The following is a 24506-nucleotide window of genomic DNA, read 5'->3' as shown; positions in this document are numbered from 1 at the left end:
AAGGATGATACACTATAATCTGGTTATTTTCTGAAGTCTTGTTAGGTAACTACTACTGTTAGAGTAGATCAACAATTTGTAATGAAAACACAGCATATATAGGATTAACTGTGGTCTCACGTTATACTTTAATTACTACAGTAGTTATGTATTGAAAGGACGTGAATGAAACATTTATGAATACATAAAGGGATATTGACTTGTTCAATGTGGTGAATTACGATTTTTACGAAAAGTACAAATTTTAATGGGCTTAGGGTCACTTTCGGCGTAGTGGAGGATCAAAATTGATATTTTCTAATGGGAAATGTTCATTGTTTGCATAAATTTCGCATAATTGAATTATTGCTAGTAGTCTCCTACAGTTATATTTTTATACGTGAATTTGCCTGCACACTTATATAGCTGGCTAAGAGTGTGCAGAGATTTTTAAGCAATTGGACGCACTTTACGGGAATGTATTGTTATTGTTTCCATTTGGTAATTCAATGTAAAATAACAAACTTATTGCAGTGTAGTGCGTCCATTGCTTGTGTGTTGAACGAATAGTATGTCTAGTCATGATTTTTCATTGATTTTAATTTTGTATTAGTTTTGTCTATGTTCAACCATTTTCATTTCACATTTTAGTTCTTACGTAGATATCATTCAACTTTTCTTTTTCAAAATTACTTTGTTTTCATGTAAACATCTTTACACATTTTTTTTTTATAAATTTGATTACATTATATTGGTTTCCACAGCGGCGAGTTAGGGGCAAACAATAAATTAATTATATTGAAACTATGTTTTGTTTTATTTCACACATAGACATGAGAAAACATAGTTATGCACTTAGGACCTGCCTTACTTACATACTAACAATAAATAAACTTTGGTTTGTACTCGTTACGTATCACTGTAAATTAAAGCTAATATAACACATTAACTCCTAAAAGATAGAAGGTACACTAGATAGACTAGAAATCACGGGAAAACTATAGAACTACACAGAATGAAATAGAAACGTGCAACGTAGCTAGTCGCAGTAAAGAGGAAATGCTAGAAGTAAAATGGCAGTGTAGATAAGTACCCATTCAAAGTTTAGTATCTCTGCTGAGTTAGACAGTCTGATTCGTCAGCGGAGGCATGAGAGTTTAGGGACGCTGTTGATGCACTCGATGTTCTGATGAGCTGCGACAGGCGGGACAGCGGCGCCGTCGCCCAAGGTTGGAGTGGACTCCCTGCCTCGATCACTGGTGAAGGAGATACCCTGCAAAGTAGGTATAGTAAGAAACGTGTCTGTATACAGTGTAAGTACTTTTTATGGCATAAGGCAGCCAACGAGTAAGCTGATCAATGGTAAGCAATACGCGCCACTCATGGCAACTCCATCTGGGTCTGATCACTGATGTGTATGTGATTTCGAGTGCTTGTGAAGGCAACCCACGACAATTATTTACAATTTTATCGTGGAAAACTAATAAAGTATTGAGTAGATCCTTGTGTAGAGTGCGACAAGGCCCTTTTTGGCTTGGCTTGGGTTCAATTCTCAAGTGAACTTACCTATTTCTTCTGGGACGTGCAGTTTTCGGTCTCTTATTTTTGATGGCTTTATTTACAGCCTGGGTTGGGGCCGCGCTTTCAACGTCAAACCCACTACCAGCTCCTGTAGTATGACAAAATATTAGGTTGTATTGCAGTACAGCGGTTGCAAGTTTTATTGCTAAGCGTAAGATTACGGGTTCGAGTCTCGTATCAAGGAAGTGTTATTAGCGGCTTTTGAATATTTTAAACTTTATGAATACTACCCGCTATTGTATACAAATAGCGAATTGGTATTTTATGTTCAGTAGGTACCTATCTGCCCGTCGTACCTATTCTAAAAGAAACAGTGAAGTTATACATCGATATACGTACCCACAACAAACATGGAATGTTCCACTTGTCCTGGCGCAGGCAAACCAGTTGCTGACAGGATGCACAGCGGCCGAGCTGCTCTTATGCGAGCCGAGTCAGCCACCGCCCTGGTAAAGAAAAACGTTACGCACTTTATAGTCGTACCTAGGTAGTTAGGTACCTATTATTATTTAATCTTATTGTCACCATCAAGATCCAATAAAACAGACAAATACCGTAAAAGAAGAGCAGTAGGTTTATTCCTAGATATAATGTTGATCATAAAATAAAATGTAGTACAGTAGTACCTACTTATCCCTGAATCCTAGTATTGGTACATATAGCTACTAGAGTGCTAGGCTATAGTGAATAAACGCCCCGCAGAATATGGGACTCGTATCATAACTGGCAAAAATTGGAGTGGTTTGTTTATGTGCCCCTGCCTACCTACGGAGGATTAAAAACCATGTCCCTACACAGTGAAAGTCTTCCTAATATGCACGTAGCGCATTTATGAATCTCTGTACTAAATTAAACCTATTACTACAATAAAGATTCGTTATTTTCATTTCATCCGATTAATCGAAGTCAATCAGACATGATCAAAGAGTATAACAAGTAATAGACGCTATTAATTATTATTCACTTCCGGTACAAAGTGTTGCGAGTACTAAAATCAACATGTGTGTTATTTTACAACTTGCCACACTAGCAATCCTTCGGTCGAGAACTCGACAAACTGTCAGTTAATTGTCAAACTTCCAACATTATTGATTAGGTACTGTCAGTCACGCACGCGCTCTGCACACACTTTGTTTGGTGGACTGATACTGCATCAGTCGTCAAGTTCACAAGTTGTCAATCGATTATCAGTTTCATTTACAAGTTTATTAGATTTCTTGTATTATTGTGAATATCATAAAAATTGATCATGAGTGAAGAAGAAACCATACCATCGAGCGATACCGAGTCTCAACGCATAGAAGAAGAATTTATTAAAACTTATAAGAATTTACCCGTACTTTGGGACACTACAAATAACTTTTATACTAATAAATACAAACGGAATGAAGCTGTAGATGTGCTGGTAGATGTCTTAAAGAAGTCAAATCCATCGGCCAATAGATACAGCGTACGAAAGAAAATTAACAGTTTAAGATGTTCTTTTAGAAAAGACTTAATTAAACATTTGTCTTCGAAGCGTATTAATGAAAATGGCGAAGAAATTTATGAGTATAAACCTACAAATTGGAAGTTCTACGAACTGAGATTTCTTGAAAGAGAGGATGATAGCAGTTTAACTGAAGTTAGAATGGACGACAGCGCATTTCTTGTAAGTTTGACGGTGGTTTGACGATTTTCATTTGTTAGTATTGAACGAAAGTTCACGTATTGATCTTGACACACTTACTATTGAGTAATCGCCAGTTTGATTAAACTTGGCACTAATTTATAGATTAATAATCAGCCACACTGCCTAACACTGCGAGTTATAACTATATATAAATAATAACAAACTTTAACTTGTTTTTAATGTTTTTAGAATATTTTTAATTTTTAATAATGGCTTTTTTCTTCCATTATATCTAAGCTAACGTACTGTAATTTTTTATAGGAGGTTAGTGCCGATGAATTGGCGTTTGGACATGAGATTTGTTCGTCTCCCGTTAGCGATGTTTTGGCTACAAACAATGAGCCTGCGAGAAAAAGAAATAAAAGCAAGAAGATTCTAAAAAGCATAAAACTAGAAGAAGTAGACACTAATGAATATCATGGCATGGACGGAGACGACCACGACTTGATTGATAGAGAGCTTGAGGCCGTAGGAGCCAATGTAACTTGTAAACTCAAGAGGATGAATCCACTGCAAAGATATCATGCAGAGTTATTAATCAATAAGGTTTTAATATCTGGCTTGAAGAATAATTTAACTGATGACACGGACTTGACGGACATTTATAGACCATGACTAAAGACATGGGATTTAGAAGCGAGTTCAATGTATTGAGCTCACTGCGTGTTTGTGAAGAGCGCGTCGAAACATTAGTTACTTAAGTACATTAGTGAGTAGGCGTTACATTAGTTTACGCAATAGGCACACAATGTAGATCATTTTCATAAAATCTTGCTCAATTCTGTCTTATCTCTATTGTAATTTATTAATTTCAAGCTGCTTTAATATTTATACGCTAAAATACTTTCTTTCTTTCCTTGTCATGTAATCACTAAAAACTGATTCAGAATAAGTGCAATAGTGTACGTATATAAATAACTACATAAACATTGTTGCCATAAGGGAAAACCTGTGATAAATAAACTTTTTTTACTTTATTTAAGTAGTTGTTATTTATTTTGACCTTGCCTACTTTGTTCAATAATTTAAAAAAAAACTACTGCTTCGTTGGCTGCGTGGTTGCAAGTGCAACTGCCGGGCAAGGTGTCTCGGGTTCGATACCCGGGTCGGGCGGCCACCACCTATTACATGGAACTTACAACATAAATGAAAAGTGGGTGTACGCACAGTGGTATTACGTGTTAATGTGCATCTCTGCTTACCCCTTCGGGGATAAAAGGCATGATAATATAAAAAAGAACTCACGAATTATTTCCGGAACTGGCAGTTTCTTCTAATGGTACATCACTTTCCACAGCGCTGCTTTCAGATGCAACCAGGTACATTGACCTGAGGAAAGATTAGGTATTTTTTATTTCACGGGACTTATAACATAACATACTTAACTGGTGAAAAGTATTATGAAGATACATCTATGCCTATAGCTTACTTATTACATTGCGCTGACTACGTCCGTAAGTTTGACTGACGATCAGTCAGTCTGACTGACAGTCTATCGTTGACTTCATGACTGATGGCATTGACTGACATTGGTATGACCGTGTAAGGAAATTCTTAATTTAGACGTCTGTCAGTTAGTTTAAAAACGTCTAATAAGTATTAGGAGAACTTACAGTCAGTTGCAGAAAACTGTCTTTAAAATCGACATTAGTTAATCCGTCATTATCGCTAATATTCCATTAAATTTAAAGACGTTGCACAAAACTGTTGCGGGTCCCTTTAATGGGACTTTAACTAAAGACGACATTAAAAAGTGTTGCAAGTTAAAACACATATTTTGAATGAACTGATTACGTAGTATTTGTATACTCTGTGGAACTGATTGAATGTAAATTGTCATTAAGGATGGAAGGATGCGAATCCCGCTTCGAAAGAAACCGATTTTTTAAAATAACGATTTATTTCATGTAGTTAAAGACACTATAAAAATCAATACAATACCATTTGTTACTACTTAGTCACTTGTAAACTAAGACTTAGTTATGAGTTTTTCCAGAGCTAATCACATTTTTTACGTAATACCTATATCTATATTTTGTATTTGATTAAATATCTCTATATTTAATAGATTAGGTATATGTGTTATTTTAATTAGCTACTATTAAATGTATTTTGTGGTGTCTTAATAGTGGAATACATATAAATATCTAATTTTCTTCTAATTCCCTGAACCGATTCAATTATGTGTTCCGATTTAAAATAGGTATCAACCTTTTTGGTTCGCGGGAATAAAATCCTAGATGACCAGCCCTAGTTGTCAATAATGTCATCATGAGCGTTTCTGTCATCTCTGTATTTAGGAAAAATCCTAATTTTTTACGATAAAAATATTATCAATTGCTTTAATGTGGTGTTGAATTATCTTTCATTGGTATCGTAACACCGTTTGTAAGAGAGAAGATTTAATGTAGCTTCCAGGTGTTTGTTATTGTTGTGATTAATTGAGAATTGGACTCGTCTCGAGTTTTCCTTTTGTAGAAAGAATTTTCAGTATTATTCATTAACCATGGTATCTGATGCAACACAGGCTGGTTCAGGCAGTATGCATCGCCCTTTTACTAACTTTTTAAGCAAAGAATTAACCAAAGAATGATATAATATTGCACCCACAGAGGAAGTACGAATTACCCCCAGGTGACGGTGGCTTGGTATTTTAGTAAAATAAATATATAATAAAATAAATTAATTTAAAACAAGATAAGTCGTTTTATTTATTCTTAAAAATAACTACTTAATAGTTAACACTTCTTTAGCATTTACCCAGTCTCTATAAAGAACAAGGTATAATTATACATCTATTAATACACCTATTCTCCGAGCATGATATGGAAATACCTAAGGAAAGCCTATGTTTGGCAGGAAGCTGATCTTCGGTAGATCCAGTAGCGAAGAATCACAAACATCTATATGACGAAAATTGCGCGGACGTAGGAGCATAAAATTTGGTACACTTATAGTTTATGTGTAGGAGAAGTGCAGAACGCTAATATTTTTCATAAATAATGCTTATAAAGTACATTCATAATCAATAAATAAATAAATCAATAAATAAAACATTACACACACTACCATGCATAGTAGGGGAAGGTAGGGTAATTGAGAACGGCGGGTAATTGGGAACACGTTGATAAGTCCCACTTCCCCTCCCCGTATCCCGTCTCGCGGCTATTCGAGGTATGCTTCCCCCGCCCCTAAGTGCGCAAGCGACAGTGGGAACTGGAGGATGCACGCATCTTGACACGGTGAGTCAAAATGTTTTTATTGCATTTTTGTTATAAATTTTGTGTTTTCATACATTAGATGCAAATGTCATATTTTTGAGTACAATGACACCATATTTCGTAAGTTTATTTCATGGATAATCCGTTTTAAAATTTTACGTGTTATAGGATTCACTTATAATGCTATCGAAGGTCGCGACCAGTTTTATTCAAATTATCGACTGCCGGTAATTAGGAACGGTGGGTGGCGGGTAATTGGGAACGTTCATATTTACAATTTGTTTTTATATTTTTATTACAATACAATTTTTTTTAGATGAGGCGTGACGTTGATGCAGCCAGACTGAACCAGACACCACCAGTTCAAATATCAGATTCACATGACCACGATAAAGCTTTGGGCACATGTGCAATGCACTTCCAGAGAGACCAGCAAAAGTTACGTGTGTGATATGTGTCATGAAATGAAAAAATATTTTTTCCGTTATAAGTAGACAGATAAATAATGTTTTTAAGTAATAAAAGTTGATTCCTTTTTTAAGAGAAAATACTGTTTTTTGCCTTTTAAGTTAAGTGTTCCTAATTCCCCCACCTTCCCCTTTCGTATTTGACAAAACGTCAAAATGACAGACATTGCGATGATATTAAAAGAAAAAGAAATGAAAAGAGGTTTCTCATTGAAGGAGGTTAATATAATGAAGAGGTTTGGTTATTCATGATGCGCCGGAATATATTAATTTGAATTTTACAAAACGAATAGCAATTCGTTAAATAAAAATTATCCTTGAACGTATGTTAAGTGGTATTGTAAATTAAATCGTATATGGTCGAATTTCGACCACTAGGCGGCCACTAGTATCAATAACTATGTGAGGCCATCAATAGCTTTATTTCTTCGAATTTCAGTTTCTAAATTGAGTATCTCGCAAATGCGTAAAGCTTTAGAAATCCTGTATCTCACACGAAACTCTTCTCCGTCATGTTTTTCAAATAAATTTATCCTATCTGGTACACGACGTCGTCGTGGAAGGAGCGAATAAAGATGATAGGCTTGAAAGGGACATTATAAATAATACTGTAATAAAGTAAAAAATATTACTAACACTATTTACAAAAGAATTGAAAGTTTAATAACAAGTTTAATGGATGTTTGACTAGGCATTAAAAATTATAGCCCCAAACTGTCAATTTAATGCTCCTTTAGCGCTAATGACGTTTTGTGCAACGTAAAAAATAGGCTAAAGTCCCGATTTGACGTTTCTTTAATTAAAGTTAATCCGGCATTAAAATAAGATAGAAATACTTCTTTGTGCAACACTTTAAAGCTTCATTAATATTTAAAGTCACTTTAAAAATTTAATGATCGTTCCTGCAACTGACTGTTAGTCTTGCAGTTTAAGAAGGTGGTGTGTAGTATGTCGATGAAAATGTTAGAAATAACTTGTACTGTGAAAGATATTGTCTGTAATGTATAGGATGTATTTGTACGTACCTAGCAGGCACGTATAGATGAGGCGGCGGTGGCGCCGCGCGGCGTGACGCGGAGCGCGCGCGCCGAGCCCGCGACGCTCGCCCCAGCAACACTGATTCTACATAACAAACTCTTAGTGATAAATATGTTATGATAATGTCGTGATGCCACTTTTCTAGCTAGTTCTCATGCATGAAGGTGTGGTTTCGAAACCTGAAACTACTTACTAATTGAAATTTATTAGGTGAAGATAAATAAACAACATCGTGAGAAAACTTGAGACGTATTATTTTAAGTTAGGAATTTCTAATCCACCTTGATCGACCGTATTCTTTAATGCCCATTCCTTCTCCACGTGAGAAAAGGCTATTGCTCAGCAGTGGGGTAAGTTACTTATAGTGCAGTGCAGTGCCTTAAGCCGGGTCCAGACGAGTGTAACGTGTAATGTAAGATTACGTGTAATTTAGCATCAACAGTGTGGACGGCACACGAACTCAAAGCGAATTGTGAACGCGAAAATATTTCAAAAGTTGTTTCCACTCAGTTGCTACGAACATTGCTACGAATAGGAAGGTCGTGATAGCTGGTGCGGCTTTTATTTTCATGTATTTACTAACTGAAGACCGCAAAAGTCGGAAGCGTCGATGGTGGAAAACTAATTTGTATAAAAGAAGATCTTCTTTACTTGTGGATCTCAACAATTTTTGGATCCCAAATAACAGGTTTTTCGTGATACAAACTAATAAGTTCAAGCGATTGTTCGTCACTCCACATCATGAACGTACATACGACACAACCGTCACGAACGCCGTCCAAACGAGCACTGCGAGCGTCTTTGTGTTCGCGCGAAAAACCGACAGCCGATGGATCAACCCCGAGCGCCGCGCGAGCGTTACATGTAATGCTCGTACTGCCGTCCACACGTAGAATTCGTTTTACATTACACGGTGGATTACATTACACGTTACACTCGTCTGGACCCGGCTTTATACTCCTTATAGCCTGTAATATGCATGAATGTGTGATGTGGTGATGATGATGATGAGTTTCTACTCCAAGTTACCTGATATGGGATCGCTGTCACTGTTTTCGTTCCTCTCCCTCCTCCAGCCAGTGTCGGCGGTGGGTGCGTCGGCCGCCACCCCGAACAGTCCCGAGACGGCACCCGCTACTACGCGCCGAGCTGATCGCGCTGCCGTCTACATCACCAATATCACCATTGAATTGTCAATAGATTTCTTAATCAGATTAATTATAGAGAATATTTTATTAATCATATTCGTTTAACACACAAAATTTATGCAAGACTGAGTACGTATTTCAATTGAATTCTAGAGTTTCCAGTGTCCACAACCAACTACCCTGAACTGTCCCTAATAGGGACTGAAAGAAGATTTCTCCATATATTTGTAGTCATGGTGCTGGTTATGGAGCTGCCCTGGTGACCCGTATTAAACCTACTTAACCTAATATTTACGAATATCATTTATTATTATCGTACATATATATATTTATTTTATATATATATATGTATATATATCGGCATATCTTACATATATACATATATATTACTTACATATATAAGTATATATATTACGAATATCAAACCTACTTAACCTAATATTCGTAAATATTAGGTTAAGTAGGTTTAATACGCTACAATTTGATTGATACCTAGATGTCGTACTTACCGAAACATTGATGTCTATTTCTGGCACATCGCCCAAGTCCGCCGCTTTCTCAGCGAGCGCCTTGATTTCCGACTTATCAGAGCCCGGGTCCTCCGCCAGCTTTATCAGCTCGAACAAATAGTCAGGGAACACCTCGTCGGAAACTAGAGATTATTCATTAGAAATTACTATTAAAGTTATTGTGAAAAAAGTGACGTAGCTTAGAAAAGAAGTGAATTCGGAAGAAATGTAACGTTCAGCTGATGGACGATTCTATTTTAATGGTAAAAGCCGGTAAACGAGCAGACAGATCACCTGATGGTAAGCAATCCCTACGGCCCATAGATACCCGAAACACCAGAGGCGTTACAATTAAGTGCGTTGCCGGCCTTTTGGGGGTTAGGAATTTAAAGGCAGTTGGCGAATCGGTGATTGGGAAGATGAGAGATATGAGAAGGGTGGTAATTGAGCCTTAGGCGTTGTTTCATTTCGGTTTTCTGTGAGGCCGTGGCATCACTCCGGTCGAGGCTCATTCGTGCCGAAGCATGGCTCTCCCATACTTTTTATAGGAATAAAGGTGCCGAAGTATAATACATAAATAGATATATACTATTTACCTGGTTTCTGCACCTGTATTTCAATCATCTGCTGCATTCCTGGACCGTACATCTGACCCTGTATCGGGTACATTTGTCCCATAGCTCCATAAGGCCCCTGCATTGGAACTGGCATCTGAGCACCGGGAACTTGCATTGGGCCACCTACCATCGGCATTTGAGCACTACCCATCGGCATTTGTCCACTGCCCATTGGCATTTGAGCACTACCTATCGGCATTTGAACACTACCCATTGGCATTTGAGCACTACCCATTGGCATTTGAGCACTGCCCATCGGCATTTGAGCACTACCCATTGGCATATGTCCACTGCCCATCGGCATTTGAGCAGTACCCATCGGCATTTGTCCACTACTTAATGGCATTTGGCTTCCCATCGGCAATTGACTACTCATTGGGACTTGACCACTAGGCAGTGGCATAGTCATCTGGGCACCCGGTAGAGGCATCGGAGCACCAGCATAAGGCATCATTCCACTTGGTTGTGTTGTCGGCACACCAGTGTATGCCATTTGACCACCAACTAATGGCATTTGAGCGCCAGTTACTGGCATGTGAGCTCCTGGCAACGGAGTTTGAACGCCAGTATACATCGTTTGTACTCCCATTGTTGGCATTTGAGCTGTGGTTGTAGCTACTGGTAAAACACCCATCATTGGAGCTTCTAGACTTGTTTTATTTTGTGGGAAAGACGACGGTACACTGAGTTGGTTAGGAGTGGCCACAAAAGGTTGCGAAGTAATCCCTGATATGGGCACTATGGGTGCTGTTTTGCCATTCACTAACAAATCTGGAGTGGGTTGCTTGTGGTCTTGGCCTGGAAAGAAACAATGATTGATTGAATTGCGCGTCAAAGCGATAATTTTGTCAAGTAAAGGTAAAGGTATAAGTAGCAACGTACCAGGAGTTCCGGCAGTCCCCAGGTTCATTTCCTGTGTGAAGGCCATGACGTTTAGAGCGGAGGAGAGTGCGGGCGCCACTCCGCCTCCTTCAGCGCCTGAGCCGGGTGCCAGTGGCACTCCTGCTGTCGTCACGTCAGGGGGCGGGGCCGCTGTTCTACGTCTAGATAAAGCAAAAAATATATGCAATTGGTTGTTTTCAAAAATAAGTAAGCACTCGTGCAGTTTAATTTTCATGTAGAAGAGAATCGGGACGAACTAAGCCCTTCTTTATGAAATAGGTAGACAAACGTCGCATCACCTGATAGTAACAACACCATTTTGGTGTCACAAGGTCATTTTAAGAAGGAGTACGCTCTTTCTTGAAGTTTTGAAGGTCGTATTAGTTCGGATTGAATTCGACACGTCGATAAATGACCTTGTATTGGAAACTTGTAGTTACTAGAATTCTTTTGGACGACTTACCCTAAAGGAGCCTTAGTGGGCGTGGAGATGGACACTCTGCCCCACATCAGCCGGCGGAGCTCCTCGCCACTGATGCCGCGACGACGCAGCTCAGCTATCGTCACTTTACCCACGCGCTGGTACAAAATGATTTAGTAATTTAGTATTATTCTGTCATCAGCACCCATACTTTTAACTTAAACTAACATGACACCTATGTTAAAGTTAATACCACATTCACTGATTCTAAACTGTGATCCTCTTGCCAAGCGTAGCCTTGGCCTTGGCTTGTAGCCTGTGACCTTTTTGTCTACGGAGACAATAAGGTCACAGATGATATGTAATATTTACATTCAATGTATACGTGAAATTGTATCTTTGTAAACGCACCCGTGATACAGGAAAAAATTCCTAGTGTAGGGCATCGTTTTTTTTTTACAATACAAAAATAAAATCTGCCTCTTACCTTCCAATTAGACAATGCACCTTTTCTCTGCTTAGCTCTGGTTTTGGCGGCGCTCTTAATCACCATGACAGCTCTGACTTCGTACCGAGGATCATCAGACGGTCCTAGACCAATGGAGTACTCCTGCAGGTACTTGTGGGCATCTTCCTGGGCCACCGACCTTTCCAAGGATACTACTATCTTCGCCCACTATTACGAAAAGAAAGTTTTAGTTAAGAATTGGACTACTATAGAACTCGTAATCTTCCAGTGGGTACGATTCCTTAAGGGGATTTCTCTTACCCTTTCTTCAAGGTGTAACGATGCAGATTTTTTATGATATGGTATAAGCCGGTAAATGAGCCGACGGGTTACCTGATGGTAAGCAATAGCCGCCGCCCACAGACACCCGAAATATCTGAGACGTTATAAGTGCGTTGCCGGCCTTGGGGGTTAGGAATTTAAGCGTTGTTGGGGAATAGGAGATTGGAGAATAGGGAAGTAGAGTAATTGGTCGTCTGGTATCCTCACTCACACAACGAAAGCATTGTTTCACCTCGGTTTTCTGTGAGGCCGTGGCAGTCTGTGTGGCCGAGCAGATATGTAGCTAAATCACGACATTTTTCCTTTTTCTAAGTTTGTACTCATCTGACTATTAACTAACTGTACGGTGTAAAGTTACTGTATACTGACCTGTTTGACCCACTCCTTCTCGGACTGTTCAATGACATGGGCGTACGTGTTGCCCATCATGGCTATCAACATGTTCAGCAGCAGAATGGGCACGAACACCATGAAGATTGCGAACACCGTCTTTGATAAATTCGGGTACGTTGTCATGCTGAGGTCTGTGTACTGAAATAAAAATATTATTATGAGCATTAACAGTAGATGAGTATAGTCTCTTAACTTAGATTGCAGTGTGGTTACCCACGGTAGAGAAGATTACCTTTGTCACGATCCCGTGCTGTCTCGTTGGTCGAGTGGTCGTAAGTGGTCTGCCGGTCAAGGGGTCTCGGGTTCGATTCCCGGGTCGGGCAAAGTATTCCTAGGCTTATGTCGGTTACCGAATTGCACATAGAGTGGCTCTTTAATAAAATTAGGAGCGCTTATGAAGTGCTGGTTTATACAGTCTCTTTACCATAATATCTATTCTCCTTCCAGGTGTGTCGTAAGTAAGAACGGACTACCGAAATTACCACCAAGCTGACTCTAAGAAATGTTACGAGGTAGTTCTACTTACACTGTAGTCTCCCAACGTAATTTGGAACAACGCCATCCAAGTGCTGGGGTAGCTTGAGAACAGCGTGGACTGCACGTTTGGAAAACCTGGAAAGATTTTTGTACGTACACGATATGTATGAAAGATGTACTATGTACGAGTTACATTTGTATTTTCAAATCTGTTCTAATTTCCATTTTAGAAGAGTATAATAAAGATATAAAAATCATTTTTAGAGAGTTGGTAACCTAAAACCTTCTAAGTCGGAAAAACACTATGCTGAAAACCGAATTGAAATCGGTTCAACTAAACGCGATATAATCGCGATAATACAGGTCAAACAGAGAATCTCCTTTTTTGAAGTTGGTTAAAAAGTACCCAAGCGGGAAATAGTACCTCATCTACAGACCTTAAAGAAGAATCAGACCGTGAAGAAGACAGAGTAATAATTACCTTTGTACAAGAAGTAGAAGGACTGCGAGAAGCCAAACAGCACGATGGAGTAGATGATGCCGAAGGTGAACATGTCGCCGGTGATCATGCTATAGATCATCGTCACGAACGGACCCGTCAGCTTCACTGCGCTGATGGTCAAACAAAGTCAAAGTCAAAGTATTTATTTGTGAAACATAGGGTACATTATAAGTTGTAGGGTATGCTGCTATACATGAATAGATCCTGCTATGTTTTGCTTCGGAAAGCGTACAAAATTTTATAATATGTCAAAAAAAATTTTAAAAATTGGAAAAAGTATATAAACAAATGTCAAATGTGTGATAACAGTAAAAAAATACCAAAAAAAAAAAAAATATCGCAATAACAAGAAAACTAAATAAACACGCTAATAAACAAGTACAGTAGGAGTAGTTTAGGAGTAGGAGTTTGTTTTACGCTGAGCGAAAACGAAATGAGAGCGTGTTCGGGCCTCTGATTGGATGGTTCATTCGAGCCGGTCAATCCGCTCGCTTTTCTATTACTTTAAACGTAAAACAGACTTGTACTAAGGGATTGCTGATTATTTCTCCTATTTTCTTCTTAATTAGGTTTAACACCGTACAGAAAACCTTATTTTAGACAGGTAAGTACTAAACAAAATTGGTAGGTAAGGTAAATGGATTGCGGTTTTTAATGAAAACGTGCGTTTTTTTTTTTATTGATGTGTCCGCTGCGTTTTTATGTCTCAGTGCAACCATTCTTCTTGTTTCTGATACAAGTGATCCGTCAACAGTTTTCAGTTTCCTGGCATCCTACAGAAACATCCGTGCAAGAAGATACCTTTGGTCAGCAGTAGCCACTTATAGGTTGTTAATAACTGGTCGAATTGGCATTACAACTCAATTCATTTCCATTTTTGTAACTTACCCAGCAAAGAACATGAGCAGAAACCAGAATCCAGGCAGTAGAAATATGAGTAACGCTTCTTCCAACATCGTCTGTCTCATGAGACGTGCTGGTATACACGCTAACAGCAACAGGTTCGATATCAGGAAGATGAACTTTGCTGGTTCGTGGATCTAGGTAAAAAGAAGCATAACCGTTGTTAAAAAGCAACAGGAAGATTAATATACTTTTAAAAGATACGAAACATCTAAATTATATATCCCTTTTTTAAGCCCCATTATCCATTCCCTAACAACGCTTAAATTCCTAACTCCCAAAAGGCCAACCACGCACTTGTAACGCCTTTGGTGTTTCAGGGAGGAAAATTATCCAATGACTTCTCCCGCCTAGGGTGAGGCGAGAATGAGTGTCAAACTCCTACTGACTAAAAACTACCTCGTTCCTACTCCTGCTCTTCGAGCTGGAGCAATAGTAACCCGCTAGGTAGTCTGCAGCTCAAGGTAAATTGTATACCCCTGCGAGACATAAATCACATAACTTTCTACTAAATTGACGGCCGGAATGAATAAACGATCTCTATCTTTGACTAAAATAGTTCTTAATGTCGACATTAGCCCTATAAAATTCAGAAATTTTGGTTAAAGATAGTAGGAATTAAGAAGTACAAAAGCCCACATCACTTACCAACTGTTTAAAATAAGCCACCAGGCCCTGATTCTTCAGCTCATCGCCCTGCTGTAGTATGATATAGCAGAGCGTACTGGCTATAGTTCCCAGTTCACTGGCTAGTCGGATCCCACTCCTAGCATCACCTATTTCCAGCCCCCAATCTGGGTGGGCATCGGCCTCTGCACTGCTATGTCGGAGGTATACCGAGAGTGATAGTAAGAGGAGGTGCAGCATCAAGATTAGGAGACGTTTTAAGAATTTGTTCTGGAATAAAATGAGACACGTTGAAGATTAGAAGGTCATTTTAATTTATATATTTAGTCTGGGTAAAGGTACATGTAACGGGTGTCCCAAAATTAACGCAAGATTTGAATTTGCCCCCATTTGTGCAGTGTGAAGGGTTGGCAACCCTGAAAAAAAAAGCAATTTGACAGCTAACAGTATAGGGTTATTAAAAATGGAGCGTTACACGATATAACAACGTTTTAAAGACATTTCCAGGTCGTGTACACTCTCGTTTCGGTGATCAAAATTGGCCTCTTAGATCGTGTGATTTAACACCATTAGACTTTTTTTATGGGGCTATTTGAAATCACAAGTATGTCAACAAGCCCACAACCACCCGTGCATTAAAGGAGGAGATTCAACGCTGCATCAACGAAATTCAGCCACATTTATGCAGAATGGTCATGGCAAATTTCAACAAAGCCGTGGAGGCCATTTGTCCGATGTGTTATTCCATATATAACCCTCTCCTATGTACTTTACGAGTCAATAAAAATATAACTATCAAAAGACTAAAAACGGCGTTTTCTATTTAATTCAAATCTTGCGTAAATTTTGGGACACCCTATATTAATGAGTGAATGGCAGATTGATATTTACGAGTATAATTAACATGGCTTTTCTTTTGAGGCGGGAATATCATCCAATGTCTTCTCCCACCTTGGGCGAGGCGAGAAGCAGTGTCTTACTGACTAAAAACCACCCCGTTCCTTCTCCTGCTTTTCGAGCCGGAGCCCCGGTAATCCCGCTAGGTAATCCGCAGCTCCGGACATAGGATGTTTATGAAAAAGAAATCTAAAATGGATGCTTGTGGATAGGCTCATGAGGCATAACATAACTAGGTACCGCCGCCGAGATGATCACAAAATTCGATGACTTGTTTTTAGCTGTGTATGTTCGAAATAAGTGTGTTTCAAATTAAATTTACTATTTTTTAATTGAAAACAAACTCACCCTAGCAAATGTCTTCCATTTCTCCTCCAGCAGCCTCTGAATGATGCCTCCGTCCAACATGTTCAGATGCTCTTGTTTCGTACCGTTCAGGATAATAAACAACGCCGAGTTCCAATCTATAAACATTTCAAAATATGCTCAATTACTGGTTATTATACATAGTTAATGATAACTTTGATTCTTCACTACATAGGGGCTGTCCATTAATTACGTCACACGTTAAGGGGGAGGGAGGGGATCGACGAAGTGACATTGTGTGACAAGGGGTTGGAAGGGGTTCTTAATTTTGTGACGTCACATTTCAATTATTATAATCTAACTGTTAAAACACGAACTTGGAACTATTATCGAAAAACTCATGTCATGTTATGTTAATTTTACTAAAATAAATTTCGGAAATGCTGTTTTAATTAAAACATTACTAATTCTAGATGTAAAAATATAAAATGTGACGTCAGACTAAGGAGGGGGGGTCTCACAAATGTGACCAATTGTGACAAGGACGGGGTAGGGGGTCAAAAATCATGAAATTCGTGTGACGTAATTTATGGATGGCCCCATAGTATAAAACAAAGTCGCATTCTCTGTCCCAATGTCATCTATACTAATATTATAAAGCTGAAGAGTTTGTTTGTTTGAACGCGCTAATCTCCGGAACTACTGGTCCGATTTGAATAATTCTTTTTGTGTTGGATAGCGCATTTATCAGGGAAGGCTATAGGCTATAAAACATCACGCTGCGATCAATAGGAACCGAGCAGAGCGGGTGAAACCGCGCGGAAGTAGCTAGTTATCAATACTTACTGGTTCTTCCATCAGGCAATAAAGTGTCCAGTGCGTTGAGGGGGTAAGCAGAGCAGGTGATGTTGGAGTATCGCCAGAACTCCTTGGCGGACAGTTCTAACATCTCCCTGAAGACGGATGCTCGGCCCAGTTGGCAGGCCAGGGTCAGTGGAGTGAAGCCCGCCAGGTTCATCCGGCCATTACTAGCTGGGACCTTCGGGTGACGGAGCGCGTATCCGAACATGTCCTTAAAGGAAACAGTAAGTTGACATTCCGTTAGTGGTTTTCTTAATACAGTATTATAAAGATCTACTTTAAGACAAGTTTGACGTACCTAAATAATACATAAGTGCTCATAGATACTTTTACCTGGGTTCGCAACTTAAATTTCGTACTTAAGTTTGGGTGAGCCATGCTTCAGCATGAATGGGCCGGCTCGACCGGAGTGATACCACGGCCTCACAGAAAATCGAGGTGAAACAACGAGGCCCAATTCCCCCCTTCCCGCGATTCGCGATTCCCCATCAGAGATTGGGAAGATTGAATAACCCTTAAATACCTAACCCTCAAAAGGCTGGTAACGCACTTGTAACGCCTCTGGTGTTTCAAATGACCATGGGCGGCGGCGATTGCTGACCATCAGGTGACCCGTCAGATCGTTTACCGGCTTGTGCCATAAAAAAAACTGTACTATATTCACACACAATCACACAAGAACGTCCCCTACCACTGAAACTCACCAGTTTATCGCAAACGACCACCATATGCAATATCATGTTTCCAAAAGAGTCCTGTGCATCAGGATCTGCCCCAGAATCACAAAGCAGGTTGTATACCCCCTCGTTGGCGCAACAAGCGGCCCAGGCTAGCGGGTACTCGCCCAAGTACGCCAGGCCTTCGTAGTTGGTCTGTCTAGCTGGTGGCACGCGTTGTTGGTCGCGAGGTAGGAAGAAACTGCCTGTCAAAGTCAAAGGATTTATTTGCTAATGAATACAGTTATGTAAAAGGTGTTACAAAATGTCTATGAGTACAGTATTCAGTCATAATATAATGACATGCAAAATACATATTTATCTTAAATATACAATTATTTCTGTGGACTGTGGAAGGAACATCTCCCTTGTAAACTGTCTTCTTACCCGACTGCCAAGGAAGGGTTATGTTTTTCGCGCGTATCTTGTATGTATGAGCCTAATATTCTTTATTACCTCATTTCTTCGAAACGGCTTGATGGATTTCGACAATCAGGGTATCGTTGGATTCGTCTTAATTACCCAAGTGTTCTTAGATATGTGACGTAAAACAAAAACCAACATGGCGGCCGTGAGGCGCCCTAGATAAGAGTAAAAAAAAAAATTTGCTACAATATGGGTATCAAATTAAAGAGCTCATCATGAGGATTCCAAAATGGTATATCACTGACATATAGAAAAATATGTTTCGCATAAGATTATTATTTTTTGTGTATTGATTATGAAATTATTTAATTTTGTGGTAATAGCATTGCTATCTACACTTTTAGACTAAGCTTGTTTTTTACTTTTCAGTTTTTATTTAACGTGTTTTTTATGCAGTCGGGTTTTTTTAATTTTTTAAATTTATTTATTTTTTCTCCTCTTATTGTTAAAAATGTTTTTTTTTTAAAAAAAACGTTGCCCCACATTAGAATTTCCTCCTGTGTCGTGGGTGCGTTTACAAACACACAATTTCACATGCACATGACACCCAGACCCGGAACAACAATTTGTGGATCACACAAAGAATTGCTCCGTGCGGGAATCGAACCCGCTACACGTTGCACGGCAGCCAGTTGCCCAGCCACCGCGCCAACCGTGCAGTCAAATACGTTATTCTTTCTTTTTTTATATTATAAAAATAAAAATAAGTCGGATTTTCCTTCCTGACGCTATAACTCCAGAAAGCATGAACCGATTTCCACGGTTTTGCAATCATTGGAAAAGACTCGGTCTCTGTGAGGTTTATAGCAAAAATAATTCAGGAAAATTCAAGATAATAGCAGGAGAACATAGAAAATCATTAGTGACGAAACGGAGTTCGCGGGATTTGCTAGGTTATTCTAAAAATGGTCAGTTTAAGTTAGTTTACCAATAGCTCTTTGGTTGACATCAGCTCCTGCCTCTACCAAGTCTTGGACGAGCTCATTGTTGCTGTAAGCTATAGCCAGGTGCAGAGAACTGGCTCCTGTAACAAAATTAGAAAGACATGTGTGTTAATAAGCCTTCGTTATAACGCACTAACGCCCACTGCAAAGTGTTCACAGTTCCCAAAAACTACTTAGGTACGTACTTCGTATTTTTAAGATTTGAGAACGTTTAAAGAAAAACCGATTCTAACTTATAAATACTAATGACTTAGTACATAAGTACCTACTTACTTACCTAAATATTCTTCGCCCTCCACGACATCTAGCGACAGTCTCGGAAAGCATTTCACTAGCGTTCTGGCTAATCTCGTGTGAATCTGAAAAATTGATAAAATTTTAATTGAAATAGCTTCTTAAAATACGAGTTTAAAGCCTAATTATTAATATTAGAACAGAATTGAAAAACCCCTACCATTTACCTAAAAGTCATTCACAAAACTGAGAAAAAGTCCCGTAATCTCACCTTAGTATCACAAATGATGAGAACATGTAGTAGTGACTCTCCCAGAGCGCCTCGGTAGCACATTTGCCAACAAGCCGTGTGATCCTCCCACTTCGCAAGAGGGTCGTGAGGAGAGAGGGACGCTTCGATTGGTAACACCACCTGACCAAATAACAAAACATATTAGGTACTTATTATTTTTTTAGAAAATCTCAATTAGAAATCTACGATTTTAAACTGTAGCGGATGACGTACCGTCCTCAGTAGGACTATGTAAATCGTAGAGTTAATTAATACATTGATCTAAATAATACTTAATCATTGTAAGAAGTCTCTCGCGCATGACATGACAGGCAAGCATTGTAAGTACGCGCGCTAAAATGCCCGGGGGCAACGACCTCGCGACCAGCCCGAATGGCACGCGCCAATCGTATTGAAGTATTCTTAATTTGAAGTCGTTTTCGAGTTTATTTTTCACAAAATATTTTTTTCATTATTACAATCAAGAATTAGATAGATACAAGTACAGGCATGTTTAGATTAGAGATTCATAAAAAATAATTAAATGTATTGTCAATAAAAAGTGAAAGTAGGTAAGAACTTAAATCCTAATGATGGATATTGTGACAAAATGTGTAAATGTTTATACAAATCTGTAATTCCTTATTAACTGACTTGTTCCTGATCCCTGAACTTCCACCGCAGGTACTCTGCGCGGTTGATAACCCGTCCCCTGCCGCCGGCATACATGTACGCTGCAAACTCATCGCGGATCAACTTCTCCGCAGCCATCATGCCACCCTTAGCATACGTCTCGAGGAGCAGACCGCCTGGAAATTGTAAATAGATTTTTCTATGAAAAAAGTATTAATTAGACCATAAAGGCTGGTGCACACGCAGTAAATGGACTCAGAATAAAAAAGAATACAAGTAACACGGAACACGGGCAGAGTAATCGGCGTTAGCCGTGTATTTCACAACAATAATTTATTTATTTACTCTACTAACTATTATTGTTTAAATTAAGTATGTACCTAATTATACCATTGTCAACGTTGGTCGATGTCGTAGGTACATACTAAGTTAATCAGTGCATGGAAACAGATGTTCAATAAAGGAAACTCGTACTAAGCCCTCAGAGTAATCAGCATATTTAGCCGTGAATTAAACGACAACAATAATTTAGTTTAAATAAATTAATTAGGTATGTATCAACGTTACTTGATGTCGTACTAAGTTAATCAGTACATGGAAAACGATGTTTAAAAAAATCAGTACTTTACTAAGTATACCTACACTATACAATATCTATACCTAGTTATTATTTATAAACAAACATACAGTAACATTACTCAAAATAGAAATAGCTACCTTTTTTATAATCGGCGAGTTTATAAAGCACCGTGTGGTCTTCGCTACTGGGCTGGGAAATGACTCGGTCGAGAACGGAACCCCCGCCCTGCACGCCGCCCGCCGACACCAACTTACTCAGCGCCTCCCCCATGGTAACTTAACTCTTATGTATTTAACTTACGATGTCGATATTGCATCTGTAAAATAGGTAAAGAAAGATTTTATTAACATGTTTGCTTGGTGGCCGAGGGAAAATGATTCTCATGCCTCTCCCAAGGCGGGAGAAGTCATTGGATGATTTTCCCCCGCTCAAAAAAAAGGCCCATAAGGATATGGCGGGACGAACTCGACATCTATGACAAGGATTGGCCGCAAAAACTTTAAACAGAGAGGAGTGGAAGGAGGGTAGGAAAGTCTTTGCCCTATAGTGGAACGATCATGGCTGAAATCTAAATCTAGAGGTAAGGTACTTAGTTTATTCAGAGCTGCGAACAACGTAACAGGTTACCGGGGCTCCGGTTCAAAGCAGGAGAAGGAAAGGGTGGTCTGACTAAAGTCAGTATGAGTCTGACACCCGCCTCACCCAAGGCGGGAGAAGTCATTGGATGATTTTCCCTGCTCAAAAAAAGAGGTACCTACTTAGTCTAGTACTTACATGATACAACGATGATATCCTGCTCAATTTCTTCAGATCTTGTAAGTTGTACATATTATCAGCACGAACAGTTCTTAAACAACCCATATTTATTGCTTCGTACTATCACACCATGTTATTGATTTTTCTCAAACTATCTATAAGTATTTAATTAATTAAAAACGTCACTACTTTCAACAAGTCACTTCATTTCGCTACCATAGATAGCAATTAATTTAAAAGTTGACCTCATTTGAGATCGTGGTAGGTACATCCCTATGCATCGTACCTACATAAGTTTACCTACTTTTAATTTAGGTCACGTCTAAACATAGTAGAAATCTATTTAAATACCTACTTAAAAACAGTTGATATTCAATTAAAAAAGTGAATTAAACAACGAACATCACGATTGCAATTGTTTTCGTAACAAAAGAAAACAGCTCATATTATTTCATTTACAGTTATTGCAAATGTATAAATTCAAACGTCACTATTAATTTATTTACTAAGAATAACTAATAAATTAATTAATATTTAATAAATAAACTGTTAGCCGTGTTATTTCTCCACACAATTTAAAATATAAACACTTCGAAACTCTGTATCACATCTCCACGGAAATAAATAAGCGCGGTTACTATGGTAACGCCAAGATGGCGGTCGTCTCTTCGCATAATCTGGAACTCGACAAAAATTACTCGATAACTCTGGTTTCCACTTTATACTTTTAATCATATTTAAGTTATTCATGCATTATAAGTTATTCATTTGATAAATTATATTAGTAACTTTAATTCAATTTCAGTAAATACTTAACCTTTATTCCTAAACATGTAGCAAAATACTAGCGCTTCGCCGCGACTTTGCCTGTTTGTTTTCATAGCACAGTAAGATCCTGTCGATGAAATAGAATTTTAAATAAACTATGTATACCTATATAACTAGGTAGGTACCTACTTACTGACTTTGTTTTTTGTATATGTACATGTATGTACCTTACATATTATGTAAGGTAGGTACCTTATTACGTAGGTAAAAATAATTTAAAAATTCAGTAAAGTTTTAAATTAAAAACTTTTTATTATTGTATATTTGTATGCTTAGTAATTAATTAGGTACGGTACTTATGTAATTACATTACCTATAAACTAATTATTTATTTTTCTTTCTTTATTTGTTTACTTATAGTGTCAAGCATAACCTTCTGTCGCAGTCGATAATAACTCACTACAAATTAGTGTTCGAGTATCGCGTGACATTGACAAAATTTTACGCGATATTAATTGCATTATCAAACAAAACCTATACCTACTAGGCGTAGCAAGTGGTAGCAAACAATATAACGCGAAAACCCGCGCGTAAATTCTATAGTCTAGGCACAGAATGCTAGTGTAGGTAACTGTTGCGGGGAGGGGGCACCTCCTGCCCGCTGTCAGCTGGGCACGGCGAGCGCGGGTCGGTATCGCAGGCGGCCGCTCCCCCCGCAACCCGCGCCGCGCGCCGCAAGCCCGCAGAGCGGCGTACACTCACATCTGACAACCGACAAACGTAGGTAACAAGCGCGATAAATCGTTCAAGTTGTGTTATTTCGCTTCGTTCTCGTAAAATGATGATATAATATCATTGTGTAATAACAAATTGCAGTGATTTATAGTGCTAGCAAAGGCAAAACAACGGATAACAATATGGTACGTATTTGTACAACAACAATTTGTTATAGGTATTATTGTATAATTTCATGCGCTCCGTCACTCGGGCGGCGCCGCGCGGTGGTTTATAATAGCACGTGGCATTTTAGCACGTAGGTACACGTACATAGAGCTCAAATATCTTTGGAAATCAGAAAGGCTATAGAACGTTACAGCTGGCGCTTGAAATGTCAGTTACAATACAGTTTGCAGAAAAAGCTTTTTAAATTAAATTTATGCATATTTTATTTTAAAAATTGTATGTGGTTTTAGTAGGTGGACTTTATCGTGAATAGAGAGTTTTAGTTGATTAGTTTATATTTGTGTTATATTATTTTGTTGTGTTATATTTCTGTTTGGTACAGTAATCGTGTCACGTCGAGTCACAATTAAGTTTGTTTTTTATAATTATACTTTTATGTAAATAAAATAAATAGTATAAAAAGTACCAGTTTCATTTTTACGAGACCGTTAGTTTTGCGTGATGCTTGAATTCTAGTATCAGACAGACAAATATTTTTTTAATCGCATTTACTATTTATTGCTGCTACTACTACTGTTTATTTTATTAAATATTTTAAATGTAAATTATTAACTATTCTACAGTTTTATTATATGCAATAAAATATGTATTATGCACCTTTTGTATGTGCAAAACAAATAAAAACTAACTAACTAATAAACGTCAATACGTACGTAAAACGTCATTTCATTTGTACAATGACTTAACAGTTTTGATATTTTTGATGTAAAACAAATATTAAATTTTTAGAAAAACTTTATGTAAACAGTTTAACCTGTACGTGTGTCAAACTTATATAATTTAATTTAATTAGGTTGTATTTATGTATAAAATCGTCAAAATTTGTTACCATGGTTACTGGATTTGGGCGCCAAGAACACCGCCCCAGGACCCGATGGCCTGCATGGCAAGGCGTGGGTCCTGGCCTCAGAGGCTCTCGGGCCT

The 24506-nt window shown here is 38.4% G+C and overlaps 2 protein-coding genes across 2 annotated transcripts; one reads left to right on the top strand and one right to left on the bottom strand.

Moving 5' to 3' along the window:
- Positions 1-666: 666 nt before the first annotated feature.
- On the bottom strand, positions 667-22158 carry LOC118277284 (uncharacterized). The gene is made up of 25 exons (XM_035596008.2): positions 21870-22158; positions 21233-21411; positions 20537-20691; positions 19883-20023; positions 19655-19736; positions 19362-19457; positions 17996-18213; positions 17277-17502; positions 16473-16588; positions 15249-15497; positions 14586-14737; positions 13677-13807; positions 13245-13330; positions 12695-12856; positions 12023-12211; positions 11578-11693; positions 11115-11275; positions 10212-11030; positions 9616-9758; positions 8988-9123; positions 7946-8042; positions 4478-4561; positions 1900-2006; positions 1546-1648; positions 667-1252 (listed from the first exon to the last, which is right to left on the bottom strand). The coding sequence occupies exons 2-25, from the start codon at positions 21363-21365 to the stop codon at positions 1084-1086; spliced, it is 4071 nt and encodes a 1356-aa protein (XP_035451901.2). The 5' UTR covers positions 21366-21411; positions 21870-22158; the 3' UTR covers positions 667-1083.
- LOC118277076 (uncharacterized) lies at positions 2631-4209 on the top strand. Its single transcript, XM_035595741.2, has 2 exons — positions 2631-3211; positions 3494-4209. The coding sequence occupies exons 1-2, from the start codon at positions 2810-2812 to the stop codon at positions 3845-3847; spliced, it is 756 nt and encodes a 251-aa protein (XP_035451634.2). The 5' UTR covers positions 2631-2809; the 3' UTR covers positions 3848-4209.
- Positions 22159-24506: the final 2348 nt, after the last annotated feature.

This window comes from Spodoptera frugiperda, chromosome 10 (assembly GCF_023101765.2).
Source record: "Spodoptera frugiperda isolate SF20-4 chromosome 10, AGI-APGP_CSIRO_Sfru_2.0, whole genome shotgun sequence".
NCBI classification, from domain to species: Eukaryota; Metazoa; Arthropoda; class Insecta; order Lepidoptera; family Noctuidae; genus Spodoptera; species Spodoptera frugiperda.
Note: the sequence above shows the minus strand (reverse complement) of the source record. Positions and strands in the feature narration are given on the sequence as shown.

Excerpts from the sequence above, each read along its gene's own strand:
- LOC118277076 (XM_035595741.2), top strand. The coding sequence starts at position 2,810 with ATGAGTGAAGAAGAAACCATACCATCGAGCGATACCGAGTCTCAACGC. Across the intron at positions 3,212-3,493 it reads TGGACGACAGCGCATTTCTT|GAGGTTAGTGCCGATGAATT; the intron begins GTAAGTTTGACG and ends AATTTTTTATAG.
- LOC118277284 (XM_035596008.2), bottom strand. The coding sequence starts at position 21,365 with ATGGGGGAGGCGCTGAGTAAGTTGGTGTCGGCGGGCGGCGTGCAGGGC. Across the intron at positions 13,331-13,676 it reads CTTCTACTTCTTGTACAAAG|GTTTTCCAAACGTGCAGTCC; the intron begins GTAATTATTACT and ends AAATCTTTCCAG. Across the intron at positions 2,007-4,477 it reads GCCAGTTCCGGAAATAATTC|GGCGGTGGCTGACTCGGCTC; the intron begins GTGAGTTCTTTT and ends TTTCTTTACCAG.